This window comes from Entelurus aequoreus, linkage group LG24 (genome assembly GCF_033978785.1).
Source record: "Entelurus aequoreus isolate RoL-2023_Sb linkage group LG24, RoL_Eaeq_v1.1, whole genome shotgun sequence".
Lineage (NCBI taxonomy): Eukaryota > Metazoa > Chordata > Actinopteri > Syngnathiformes > Syngnathidae > Entelurus > Entelurus aequoreus.
This window is the reverse complement of record NC_084754.1, coordinates 11,563,445-11,576,468: the sequence shown is the minus strand read 5'-3', so window position 1 is coordinate 11,576,468 and position 13,024 is coordinate 11,563,445. Positions and strand designations below refer to the sequence as shown.

Here is a 13,024-nt window from a genome sequence, read left to right as displayed (position 1 = left end):
CTGACCGCATCTATGATCGGGTGAAGTCTTTCGTCGCTCCGTCGATCGCTGGAACGCAGGTGAGCACGGGTGTTGATGAGCAGATGAGGGCTGGCTGGCGTAGGTGGATAGCTAATGTTTTTAGCATAGCTCTGTGAGGTCCCGTTGCTATGTTAGCTTCAATGGCGTCGTTAGCAACAGCATTGTTAAGCTTTGCCAGCCTGGAAAGCATTAACCGTGTATTTACATGTCCATGGTTTAATAGTATTGTTGATTTTCTGTCTATCCTTCCAGTCAGGGGTTTATTTCTTTTGTTTCTATCTGCATTTAAGCCCAATGTGCTATCCCGTTAGCTCTGTAGCTAAAGAGCTTCGCCGATGTATTGTCGTGGAGATAAAAGTCACTGTGAATGTCCATTTCGCGTTCTCGACTCTAATTTTCAAGAGGATATAGTATCCGAGGTGGTTTAAAATACAAATCCGTGATCCACAATAGAAAAAGGAGAAAGTGTGGAATCCAATGAACCCTTGTACCTAAGTTACGGTCAGAGCGGAAAAAGATACGTCCTGCACTGCACTCTAGTCCTTCACTTTCACGTTCCTCATCCGCAAATCTTTCATTCTCGCTCAAATTAATGGGGTAATCGTTGCTTTCTCGGTCCGAATCGCTCTCGCTGCATTGAAAACAATGGGGAAATGTGAGGAGCCTTTCAACCTTTGACGTCACGCTACTTCCGGTACAGGCAAGGTGTTTTTTATCAGCGACCAAAAGTTGCGAACTTTATCGTCGATATTCTCTAAATCCTTTCAGCAAAAATATGGCAATATCGTGAAATGATCAAGTATGACACAGAATGGATCTGCTATCCCCGTTTAAATTTAAAAAAATCATTTCAGTAGGCCTTTAAATCCATTATCCATAAAATGCACAACAATCTCCACACTTTGACATGTTTGTCGCATTTTAGCTGCTTGATATTTCTGATGGATCACAAAACTTTGAGAAGGTTGTCAGAGAAGTAGACAAGGTAGCTGTCATGATCTGGCAGCTCTGCTGCTGCCTGTCTGCTTTTTGTTGCTGTGTCTGGTTTTTGGATCACGGGCGGAGCCACCTACGCACACACTTGATACCCATTTCCTCCTGACTGCTTGAGCTCTCCAGGACATTCACTCGACGCCAGTAGATTCCTGATGGTTCACCCTTCCAGTCGTGTTCATCTCATCAGCTTTGGCTCTACTCACGCTTCCTGTTCCTGTGGCTCCAATTCATGTGCTGCCGTGTAGTGTTTACTGTTTCTTCTCCACACCTTTTGTGTGCATCCTTATTTTTCGTTATTATTCTTATTATTTCTTCTCTGCGTTGGGGTCCTACTCCAGCGAAGCCGATCTTGACAAATCTACATGGATACCCCAGAAAAGAAACGCCTCCACTGTGCGCTCTCTGGCTTTGGACAAACTCTCGATAATTAAAACCAGTTGGCACCCTCAGCCAGCATGTCGATCAGACTAGCCCTGTGACTCACAGGGACAGTACCACCTCCTCCAACAGTTATAGTCCTCCCACACCTCGGGAGCTCAATATTCCTTAACAACCCCCCCACCCCTTTTTTTCACTGGTCAGTCTGATTCCTGCGAGCAATTCCTCCATCAGTGCTCATTAGTATTTGACCAGTCTGGTTCTTATTTCTCTGACCAGGCTAAAATAGCTCTTATCTTGGGCCTGTTATCTGACAAAGCTGCCGCGTGGGCAATGACAGCTTCATCACTGCCCCTGTTTACTAAAAGAATGATGAAGGTGTTTGATCACCTCCTAAAAGACAGAAGCAGGCAGCTCTCTGTGGCCGGATACTCCATTATTCCCACTGAGAAGAGCGGATTTGGTGAAGCTGCTTCATGCAGAATTTTTCGCAAGGGATTAAGGAGAAGAGATCTTGCCCCAAGTGGAGGAGTTCAATTACCTCAGAGTCTTGTTCACGAGTGAGGGAAGAGTGTATCGTGAGATCAACAGGCGGATCGGTGCGGCGTCTTCAGTAATGCAGACGCTGTATCGATCCGTTGTGGTGAAGAAGGAGCTGAGCCGGGTTATGACCGAAAGGACAAGATCTCGGGTACAAGCGGCTGAAATGAGTTTCCTCTGCCGGGTGGCGGGGCTCTCTCTTAGAGATAGGGTGAGAAGCTCTGTCATCCCGGAGGAACTCAAAGTAAAGCCGCTGCTCCTCCACATCGAGAGGAGCCAGATGAGGTGGTTTGGGCATCTGGTTAGAATGCCATCCGAACGCCTCCCTATGGAGCTGTTTAGGTCACGTCCGACCGGTAGGAGGCCACAGGGAAGACCCAGGACACGTTGGGAAAACTATGTCTCCCGGCTGGCCTAGGAACGCCTCGGGATCCCCTGGGAGGAGCTGGACGAAGTGGCTGGAGAGAGGGAAGTCTGGGCTTCCCTGCGTAGGCTGCTGCCCCCACGACCCGACCTCGGATAAGCAGAAGAAAATGGATGGATGGATTAAATCGTCTCACCCAGAGTGAACTTGCTACCTGAGACAACTGCCACCCTTGACGCACTCGTTGACTTAGCCATTCGTCTTGACAACAGAATTCGCGAGTGCAATAGAGAAGACGCTAGGGAGGATAGCTTCGCCTCCAGCTCTGCAGTCTGCCCAGCCTCCAGCTTGGCGTGGACCACAATGGCTGCTGAGGAATTATTCTCGTCTACGTCCACGTGTATGGCCAATTCATGGATGCCCTCCGCGCCATCAGCAGCGACACCCAGGACTTGGGCGTGAAACTCTTTGGCTGTTGCTAAGTAAATTTACCAATCTCATATAAATGGCGTGCATTCGAGTAAACCATTTAAAGAATCTTCATGTGTGGTAATCTGACAATAAAATTGTCAAAATATTGAAGTCTCTTTTATTAAACTACAAACAATCACGATTAATCTAAATTCAAAAGTGCGATTAATCCAATTTAAGAAATCGTTTGACAGCAATATTTTGCATGATAGTGTGGAGATGAGGTGCCCTGTCTATTGTTGCTTCAGACACAAATTATATTTCTTCATTTAATATTGATATACTTTCTCCCTGAATTGATCAATTTCCCCTTTCTGCAGGCTTGAATTTATTATTTTATAAAGCTGCAGCTAACTCCTGATGACGTCAGGAATGTGTCTTACTGAGCACTGGGCTTTGTGTGCTTTTGCTCTGCACTGACCTTCGCTTTTCCAACAGTGCAACTCCACTCACCCAAAACAGGAAGCTGAAGAAGAAAAGAAAATATCGAATCCACGGGTTAATGAAGGAGAAAGTCTCTGCTCGACGCAGATGAAGTTCCCTGTCCATCGCTTATTGCTGGGTTCTTCCACTTCCACTCATGGAACCACAGGAACCAAAACAGCAACCAGATGCACCACTCAGACGCTTGATCGCTATGTGAGTCTGTGAGGAGGGGGTCGCAGTACGTGGTCTAAAAAAGGGGTGGGGGGCTGTGACACTGTCATACTATGCTGGCGTGGCCCAGAAAAGTCCACACAGGCCTGAAGGTCCAAATACAAACAAAAAAAAACATTCACAATCATTTCTGTATCCTACTGGTGGTGAATATTTTATTATTATAGATTTTGAAGGCCTTCTGGTCAACATCTCGAATATGAGCTTTTATTCCGCATTGACACTTTGGCAATAAATGCACCCATTAATGTCCTGCTAGTGAAAGAACCGCCAGTCATGTGTTACATAACAGACTAAGGGCCCCTTAACCATACTTGTATTATATTTAATGCAGTCATTTGGCAAATAACTACTACTGTATAGCTTGCAACAAGCACCAGAAGCACATAAATACTTGATTATATCGATTTCCTCTTCTTAAAATGGGATATACAGTAGATCCCCACTATTCACTTGGGTTATGCTCTGAGAGTAACTTTTTGTTATGGGTGATGAAGAGCCAACTGTCAAACTCAAGGCCCGGGGGCCAAATCTGGCCCGCCACATCATTTTACGTGGCCGGCAAAAGCCTGGTAATAATATGCGTTAATAAAGAACTTTATCTTTTCTCACCTAATGTATTTGTTCTTTCCATTTTGAAATGAAAACAATACATGTACTGCATCCAACTGTATATAATTTTCAACTTTAATATTATCTAATAACGCAGCAAATATTGTTTTTGTTAAAAATATCTGCTTGACTTATGATTTCAAAGCAAGTTATCCATCAACTTTTACACTGCGAAATGAGAATAGACGCTAGGGTAAAATTTACTGTATATATGTATTACACTATAAAAACAACAATCATAGATTTTACGTTAAAAAAAAAATGCAGTTAAGTTGCATAAAATTTACTGTAAAAAAAACCCGGTGGCACTGTTTTTCCATTATATATACAGTAATATGCTGTAAAAATCACCACAAATTTTACAATAAAATTCAGTTTTTACAGCATTCTTAAAAAAAAAAAAAAAAAAAAAGAAATGTATAGGCAATGACATACTGCACACACACACACACACAATATATATATATATATATATATATATATATATATATATATATATATATATATATATATATATATATATATATATATACACACACACATATATATATATATATACACACATATACATATATATATACACATATAGACACACACACACACACACACACACACACACACACACACACACACACACACACACACACACACACACACACACACACACACACACACACACACACACACACACACACACACACACACCCATTCATACACAATTTATATACATAGGTTATTCACTGTAACAAGCAGCAGTCTGAGGGCAACGTTAACTGCGATGTTGCCCTCAATTTAATCGAGTTTGACACCTCAGGCTTAACTCTTTAACATGACCCACGCTGTTATAAACCCATTTTTTATTCAATAGACATGAATGGAGCCGCATGTTCAGGAGCCATTCCCTTCGAAGAACCATTCAAAAGACTGGCTTGTTATTATAGTTTGTTTTTTTTAATCAAGGAAACAATCTTTGGTAACGGTTATAAAATAGGAAGTGGATGGGAATAATTAAATTTACACAATTAGTACTCTCTTGATAGGAATTATTCTGAATTATTGACTATAATTTTATTTTTGTTGTGTTTTAATTGTGAACATTCCATAAGCTGTAAGAGTAACATCTTTTTTTTATTTTATTTCCCTTACCTTTGGAGCACAAAAGCCTTTAAACAAAACAGAAAAAATACACAAGTAATAAGCAAAAACATGTATTAATGCATATAAAAAGTATGAATAAAATTAGACAAAATATTAGGACATAACAATACACATACAAAATTGTATTGTGTGTTTATGCTGGAACTACCGTATTTTCCGGACTATAAGGCACACTTAATCTTTTTTTTTCTCAAAACTCGACAGTGCGCCTTATAACCCGGTGCGCATAATGTACGGTTTTGCTTACTGACCGAAGCAATTTTAATTGGTACATGGTGTAATGATGAGTGTGACCAAACATAAGAGATATGTGTAGACTGCACTATGATGGCAATATGACTCAAGTATACAACACCAACATTTTACATGTTCCATTAAAAATATAGAACATTACACACGGTGCTCAAAAATCTATCAAAATGTTTTAGTACGACTTTGGTAAGCTATAAAGCCGCACCGCATACGAGTGTATGGTGTGTGTGTATAAGGTAAGACATTATCTATTTTTTTGTTTTGCAATATTATGCAAAAGCAACTTTTCTTACCCTCTGGTACCTGCTGATCTGTATTTGGGATCTGCAATAATCCTGAAAAATTGCGCGGGTCCGCCTTTTGTAGTCTGTAGTCGATAAGCTTCTTTTTTTCCCCTCTATCTTTTTGTCATGGGACATTCATCCTCCGCTGTTGCCATTTCTAATATAAAGTAGTGTAAAGTTCTTACTTATATCTGTCAGTAAACTAGCCATGAAAGCGCTAAAACATACCGGTGTAGTGAGTTTATATTATTCACCCAAGCAACTTTAGTTATTAGAGAGTTACGGTCGGACGGTTTTTCACAGGACACATTTCCGGTCATGTTGTTTCCGGATGAGGAGATGCTGCTCCGTTATTGATTTAAGTAAAATCGGATTGCCATTAAAACAGTTAGCTCCATATTTTGACACTTCTTCCACTCCCGTCCTTGCACGCTACACCGCTACAGCAAAGATGACGGGGAGAAGACGCTGCCGAATAAGACCGCCCACAAAACGGCGCATCTGGAAGAGACTGTCAGAAAGCGACTTGAAGATGATCTGTAAAACATAATCTATGCAACATTTTGACAAAATAACCACCATTACATGTTATGTAGAAGGAAGTGTTTTCAATTTAGAAAAAAACAAAAATAATGACTCCTTTAATGTGCCCTTATACTGTATATGAAAAAAGATCAAAAATAGACCATTCATCGGCAGTGCGCCTTATAGTCCGGTGCGCCCTATGGTCCGGAAAATACAATACTTTGCATATACATCCATCCATTTTTTTACCGCTTGTCCCTCTTAAATAGACTCCCTTTTTAGACCAGTTGATCTGCCGTTTCTTTTCTTTTCTTTTCTACTCTGCTCCGGGGTGGACCGCTAGCCTGTCCATCAGATGGGGACATCTCTACGCTGCTGACCCGTCTCCGCTCGGGATGGTTCCCGCTGGCCCCACCATGGACTGGACTTTCGCTGATGTGTTGGACTTTCACAATATTATGTCAGACCCACTCGACACCGAGGATGTCGTTGTGGCTTGTACAGCCCTTTGAGACACTTGTGATTTAGGGCTATATAAATAAACATTGATTGATTGATTGATTGATATCCCAGCATACGGGCTGAAGGCATGGTACAACCTGGACAAGTCGGCACCTCATCACAGGGCCAACACAGATAGACAACATTCACACGCTAGGGACCATTTAGCAGAGGTGGGACCAAGTCATTCCTTTGCAAGTCACAAGTAAGTCTCAAGTCTTTGCCCTCAAGTCTCGAGTCAAGTCCCGAGTCAAGACAGGCAAGTCCCGAGTCAAGTCCAAAGTCAAGACTGGAAAGTCTCAAGTCAAGTCCCAAGTCCTGCATTTTGAATTTCGAGTCCTTTCAAGTCCTTTTAACCACAGACTAATATATTTACACAGATTGTGTATGCTTTTAAAACGCTGTATTCATTTATTAAAACAAGTGCATTTGAAATTGCAGGAAAAAAAATAGTGCTGACATTGCACTTCATAATAGCACTATTATCCAGTCATTTTAAACATTTAACTCATTCCTTTACAGAATAAACACATTTGAAAAAACAAGTGCAACTGTACTTATTTGCACAAAAGTGTTAACATTGTATTTCCTTGGCACATTGCATTGTAACTACCGGTAGTTCCACAGCAGTTTCTATCCTGTTCTTACCTTATCTCATTGATCTCATCTCATACTGTATGTGTGTTGATGTGTGCGTACATTTGAAAAACATAACAAAAACATGAACAAAACAATGAACAGAGTTGTACTTTTTAGATGTCAGGGCCCTATGCAATATGTTCACATATTCTTAATATAGTATACATTTTAACTGACCTTTATTTGACTATGTTTGTGTTTTTGTAGGTGGCTAAAATATGCGGTGCTGCTGATCGCCGTCTAACGTTACGTTACTGTGTGTGATACATTGACTAACGTAACGTTAAGTATAGGTACCTCATGCAACCCTGCTTAAAAAAAATCACTTGACAAAAAGTATGAATAAGGTAGCGAACTGCAGTGGACGCAACATATTGCCGTGTTTGCAATGACGTTATAACCATAGACATCTTATAAGTAGACGCAGCATTGGCTGCTGTGACACGAGCAATTTGGCCGCCATCTTGAAGTGGTGATGAGGAGCCGGCGAGCAGCCTAAACTGACAGTTGACAGGTAGAAAACAAAGATGGTGTTCAGCGTTTTCCAACTCAAATGAGCGTACTGTTGAAAATAGAAATCGGGTGATTACTTTTCACAAGTAAGATTTAACATTAATGTACTATTGGTTGTATTTTATGAAAATAATATTACCACAGAGTTGAGAAGGAGCAAAGATCTTTAATATTTGTATGTGAAAATCACAAAGAAATCTTCTGGGGGAGGATGACCCCCCTACATGGGTTTGGTTTACAAACTTTCAGCCCCACCTAAAACAAAATTCACCAGCCGCCACTGATTATGATGCATTCTCATTTTAGGCAAAATATAACACAATACTTTCTTAACAGTATAATTGTAACCAGGAATAAGTCTTCAAGTAACAATATTCAAATACTAACATTGTTGGGTAAGACAGAATTTGGTTTTATTCTGAATCCAGTGAAACAGATTGGTGGTTTTAGCTGATATAAAGACTTACAGGTGTTTATATATGTTTATGTTGAAGTATTTGGCAGACGCTTTTATCCAAAGCGACATACATAAAAAATACATATAAAACAATGACTGTAAACATGATCATTTAAGGGAAGAATGTAATACAAAATATCAATACAAAGTGTCAAGACAGAATAAACTCTCTGCTGCTGCAGCAACAGAGATACAGTCTATAAGATATATAGATATCTAATGTATTCATACATTGTTTATGTAGGATATACGCATGTATATATAACCTAATCATATTATTTCTTCAATTTAAAAATAGCTGACCGTTTTTTCCCCTTTCTCTTGGATTATATTCCCAGTTTTGATCTCGGACGTCTGGTCACTTATAGCGTATAAGAATATTATATTACTGTTAAGCAAACTATGAATAATAAAACACGCCAAAACATGTGTCCTTTATCATAGCTACACATATAACAAAAAAGCGCGTGAAAATCAGTGGTATTCAGTGAGGTAAAATGAATTAAATGCGCTGACAGTTCATTGCTCCTGCCAAATGAATTGCACTAGTGGGGCGGATCACCACTCCAAGATGGCGGCCCCGCGTCTCGTCTGCGCCTGTAGGCAGTAGCGCGCGATGCTGCGTACCCTTATAAGATGTCTATGGTTATAACGTTAGCAGTGAGTTTACAGCCTCACCGATTTAACTACACAGCAAATAAAAGTCACGTTACTTAGCCAATAAACGTTAGCTTACATTCAAAACTTACCCCTCTTTGTGCATCTTCAAATGTCGAACGAAGTTGGAAGTTGTTACGTCTCCGTCTATAATATTCCAACTGCATGATTTGCATAGGGCTATTCGTTTTTTGTTGACCGAGTCGTAGTTTTAATACCCGAACGAAATTAACTTTGGCATAATTGTTTCTCACTGCCGCATTGTTTGACCATTCTTCTTCATTGGTTGTCCTGCAATTTGATTGGATGAGAGCTGTGGGATGAAAATAGCGTAGATCTAATTTGATTGGCTGTTGTACTGAGAGCACACCAGCTGACAGGAACAACACGCTGATAGACACAGACGAAGAACAGGAAAAATACGGAGCGGCGCGCTCCCAAATAACTCTTTAATCTTTGGGTTTTGGGGAAAGTAGCAAGTCATGTCAAGTCAAAAGGCTCAAGTCCAAGTGAAGTCACAAGTCATTGATGTTAAAGTCTAAGTCGAGTTGCAAGTCTCTTTACATTTTGTCAAGTCGAGTCCAAAGTCATCAAATTCATGACTCGAGTCTGACTCGAGTCCAAGTCATGTGACTCGAGTCCACACCTCTGCCATTTAGTGTTTGTTGCCTATCCACAGAACAACGAGCCAGAAAAGTGAATCCAAATAATAATAATAATAATAATAATAATAATAATAATAAAAATGCAGCAGTGTACTTACACAACATCACGTATTGTCAAAGCTGCTTCATGCTGGAAAATGTCGAGAGATTTGAATTGTCGCTGCAGGACACTTTTCCCCCCCGGCAGATAGCGCCACCAACTCTAGAAAACAAATGTAGCGTTTTAAAGAGCTAAAAGAAACCCACAAATATCCTCCTGCTCAGGAAGCCACACTAAACCTCCTGGGGGACCAGAAGGCATTCCCAGACCAAAGGAGTATGATCCCGCTAGCATTTCTGAGTGTGACTCTGCTTGCTGGCAGTGGGGCACAGCTGGAGGAAAAAAGCCAAAAAGAATACAAAAGCACTTTAGCGTGCATGTGGAGAAGCAGCGGCCTCGCACGAAGATGTATTCTGATGCTTGAGCTCCTCATCCACTGTCTGGGAGGCCTGCCTAGGAAAGTCATTTAGTTTCATTTGTCGCTGCTCTTTGTGTGCACACGTGTAAAACGCTTCATGTCACTACAGAAATGAACTATAAATTTGGATATTTTGGTAAAAATAATTCAAACTTCTGAGTGTTTTGTTTGTTGTTGCTTTGTTATTCCCAAACACACTTGAACGTGTATTTTTAATATACCAAAAACTAACTTACTACACCTTGAAAGTTGCGCAAAAAATCACATATCTAGATTAATTCAAATAAGAAATAAGTTTAGTGTCACGGTCGGGGCGCATGCCAATGCACACTCATCTTTGCGCTCTGATGAGCCCACCTCCAAGAACGCACTTCCAGGCGCGTGTCAGTCCTGCTGCAGCTGGCAGCTGCAATCAATCACCAGCAATCAGCGCACCTGTGGTTGATCAGAGGTCCTGCCTTCTTAAGCCAGTGCAGACCTGCGTTCCGGGCCAGAACGTAATCATCTGTTCCCGTAGTAAGTTTCCTGTCTCTGGCTTCCCTCCCGCGTACTTGATCTCTCTCTGTGCCTTCCCTGTTCCCGTGTCTTATGTCCTTTGTGTTTCCCGCAGTGCTTCCCCTGTCTCCCGTGATCGAGCTGTGTGCCTCGACATCCTACTAGATTCTGGACTGCCTCCCTCGATCCTCGACCCCCGCTTGGACTGGGACCTCCTACGCCCCGCTATTGCCTCCGACTTCCTGCTTGATTCACGGATCTATGAGCCTGCCCTGCCCCCTTTTGGACTTGCCTCTCGCTTAACATTTACGGTAACACTCAACAGTTAATTCATACACATAATCGCACACACCATACACTCTCTTGGATTTTGTCACACTCCATTCTCTAGTTGATTATATTATTGTTTTTTATTATATATATAGTGCATATATATAATAAATCATAGAGTTAAATACTACGCCCCTTGTTGTTTGTGCCGTCTACTCTCCCCGTACGTAACATTCAGTTTTATGTGACACACGTCCTATGGGGCGTTATGACCCAGTGGGTAGTGACCACCTTGTAACTAGAGGGTTACTGGTACCATACTGGCCTGGGGAGCTCATGGCGAGGTGTCCCAAAACAAGATACCGAGCAGTTACGCATTTAATCGAGTCGTGGTTAGCACCCTGCATGGCACCCTACGCCATTACTGTGTGAATGGGTGAATGTGATGTATAACGTAAAGCACTTTGGGTATCATTCCAGGTATAGTAAAGTGCCATATAAATACAGATCATTTACTATTTACTAGGGTTGTAACGGTATCAAAACTCACGGTGCGATATTATAACGGTATTAGGGCCACGGTACAATATTATTGCGGTATGTATCCCCCACCGCCCATAACAAGCTTGGTAAAAATACCATAGTGTGTAAAATGAAGTGTCAGAAATGTTTAGGATAAACATGTACTGTAAGGCAGCATGGAGGCACAGGGGTTACTACGTGTGCCTCACAAAGGGATTGTGCTGGGTTAAATCCCGGGCTCTGGGTCTTTCTGTGTGGAGTTTGCATGTTCTCCCCATGACTGCGTGGGTTCTTTCCGGGTTCTCCGGCTTCCTCCCACCTCCAAAGACATGCACTTGGGGATAGGTTGATTGACAACACTAAATTGGCCCTAGTGTATGAATGTGAGTGTGAATGTTGTCTGTGTTGGCCCTGCAATGAGGTGGTGACTTGTCCAGGGTGTACCCCGCCTTCCGCCCGAAAGCAGCTGGGATAGGCTCCGGCACCCCCCCCCCCGCGACCCCGAGAGGGACAAGCGGTAGAAAACAGGTGGATGGCCACTTACTGTCATTGAACACAAACATAACGATAAAAGTTTTAGTCATATTTATTACTACAAAAAAGTGTTTCTAAGTGCAAATAATAGTGCAGGAACATCTACTGTTTCAAGCAAATATTTAAAATAATAACTTACAGTTGATGTCTTTACTCAAATCTTTTCTGCTGCACCCCCCTTAGGAAGAACATGTAGTGACTCTCCACCGTGACTATAAATAGTATAATTTCTCTAAAAAAATGTTATAACTATACCTCTACATAATATTGTAAGTTTGTTAACATTAAATGAAACAACCAAAGAGGTTTATTAGGTCTTCAAAAATGTTTGCAATTTGTTATTCTTTTAGCCAGACCTGTGTGTTTATTTCCGTACCTGACGGTTTCGGCTACAACTTTTGCCTTCCTCAGCGGTCTTTCCTCGTCTCCATAGTCTGGTACGGCAAAAAAAGGCATTTTGCCCGAGGTCACACACGCCCCACTATTTGAGAAGGAGTGCTGTAACGTAACAATGTAACAAGTGTAAAACAATAATGTTCACTTTACAACTTTTACATTATGGGAAGCAGCGTCCTCTGCATTGGTCATTTTTTATATCAGTCTGTGAAATGTTGTTTCTCAGAAAAGTAAAAAAATATAACTTTTAATAATGTAAATATGTCACAAACTGATGTTTGGCTTTGCTGATTTCAAACATATTTTCTGTGTGGCGGTTAGGAGGAGGCCACTTGTCCAGCCCGCGACAAGCTGTAGAAAACTAGATGGATGGATCAAGTAGCTTTTTAGTTTATTCGTATTTCCTGTGTTGAACTTTTTTGGGGGTGATTTCCCTGTTGGCGGTGAGACGAGACCGGCTTGTGTTGTCTTGGAAACAGTGAAAACAAAAGTGGCAGAAAGCAGACTTTCTTACCTGCGCCAAAAAGGTTACGTTTTGGCCTGGACTTGTTTGTCTGTTTGTTAGCGACATAACTCAACCATTAATGGACAGATTTAATGTCCAAAAGACAATTCCTTTTATGTACGACCGCCGCGCAAAGGATTCTGGGAGGTGTAGT

The 13,024-nt window shown here is 41.4% G+C and overlaps 1 protein-coding gene across 1 annotated transcript in view; it reads right to left on the bottom strand.

The window, feature by feature from the left end:
* Window positions 1-3,518, bottom strand: part of tspan33b (tetraspanin 33b) — a 72,240-nt gene extending 68,722 nt beyond the window's left edge. Inside the window, exon 1 of the mRNA XM_062035783.1 lies at window positions 3,224-3,518. Coding sequence (XP_061891767.1) covers window positions 3,224-3,319 — 96 coding nt within the window. The 5' untranslated portion in view covers window positions 3,320-3,518. The remainder of the gene's footprint in view (window positions 1-3,223) is intronic.
* Between the last annotated feature and the right edge of the window lie 9,506 nt (window positions 3,519-13,024).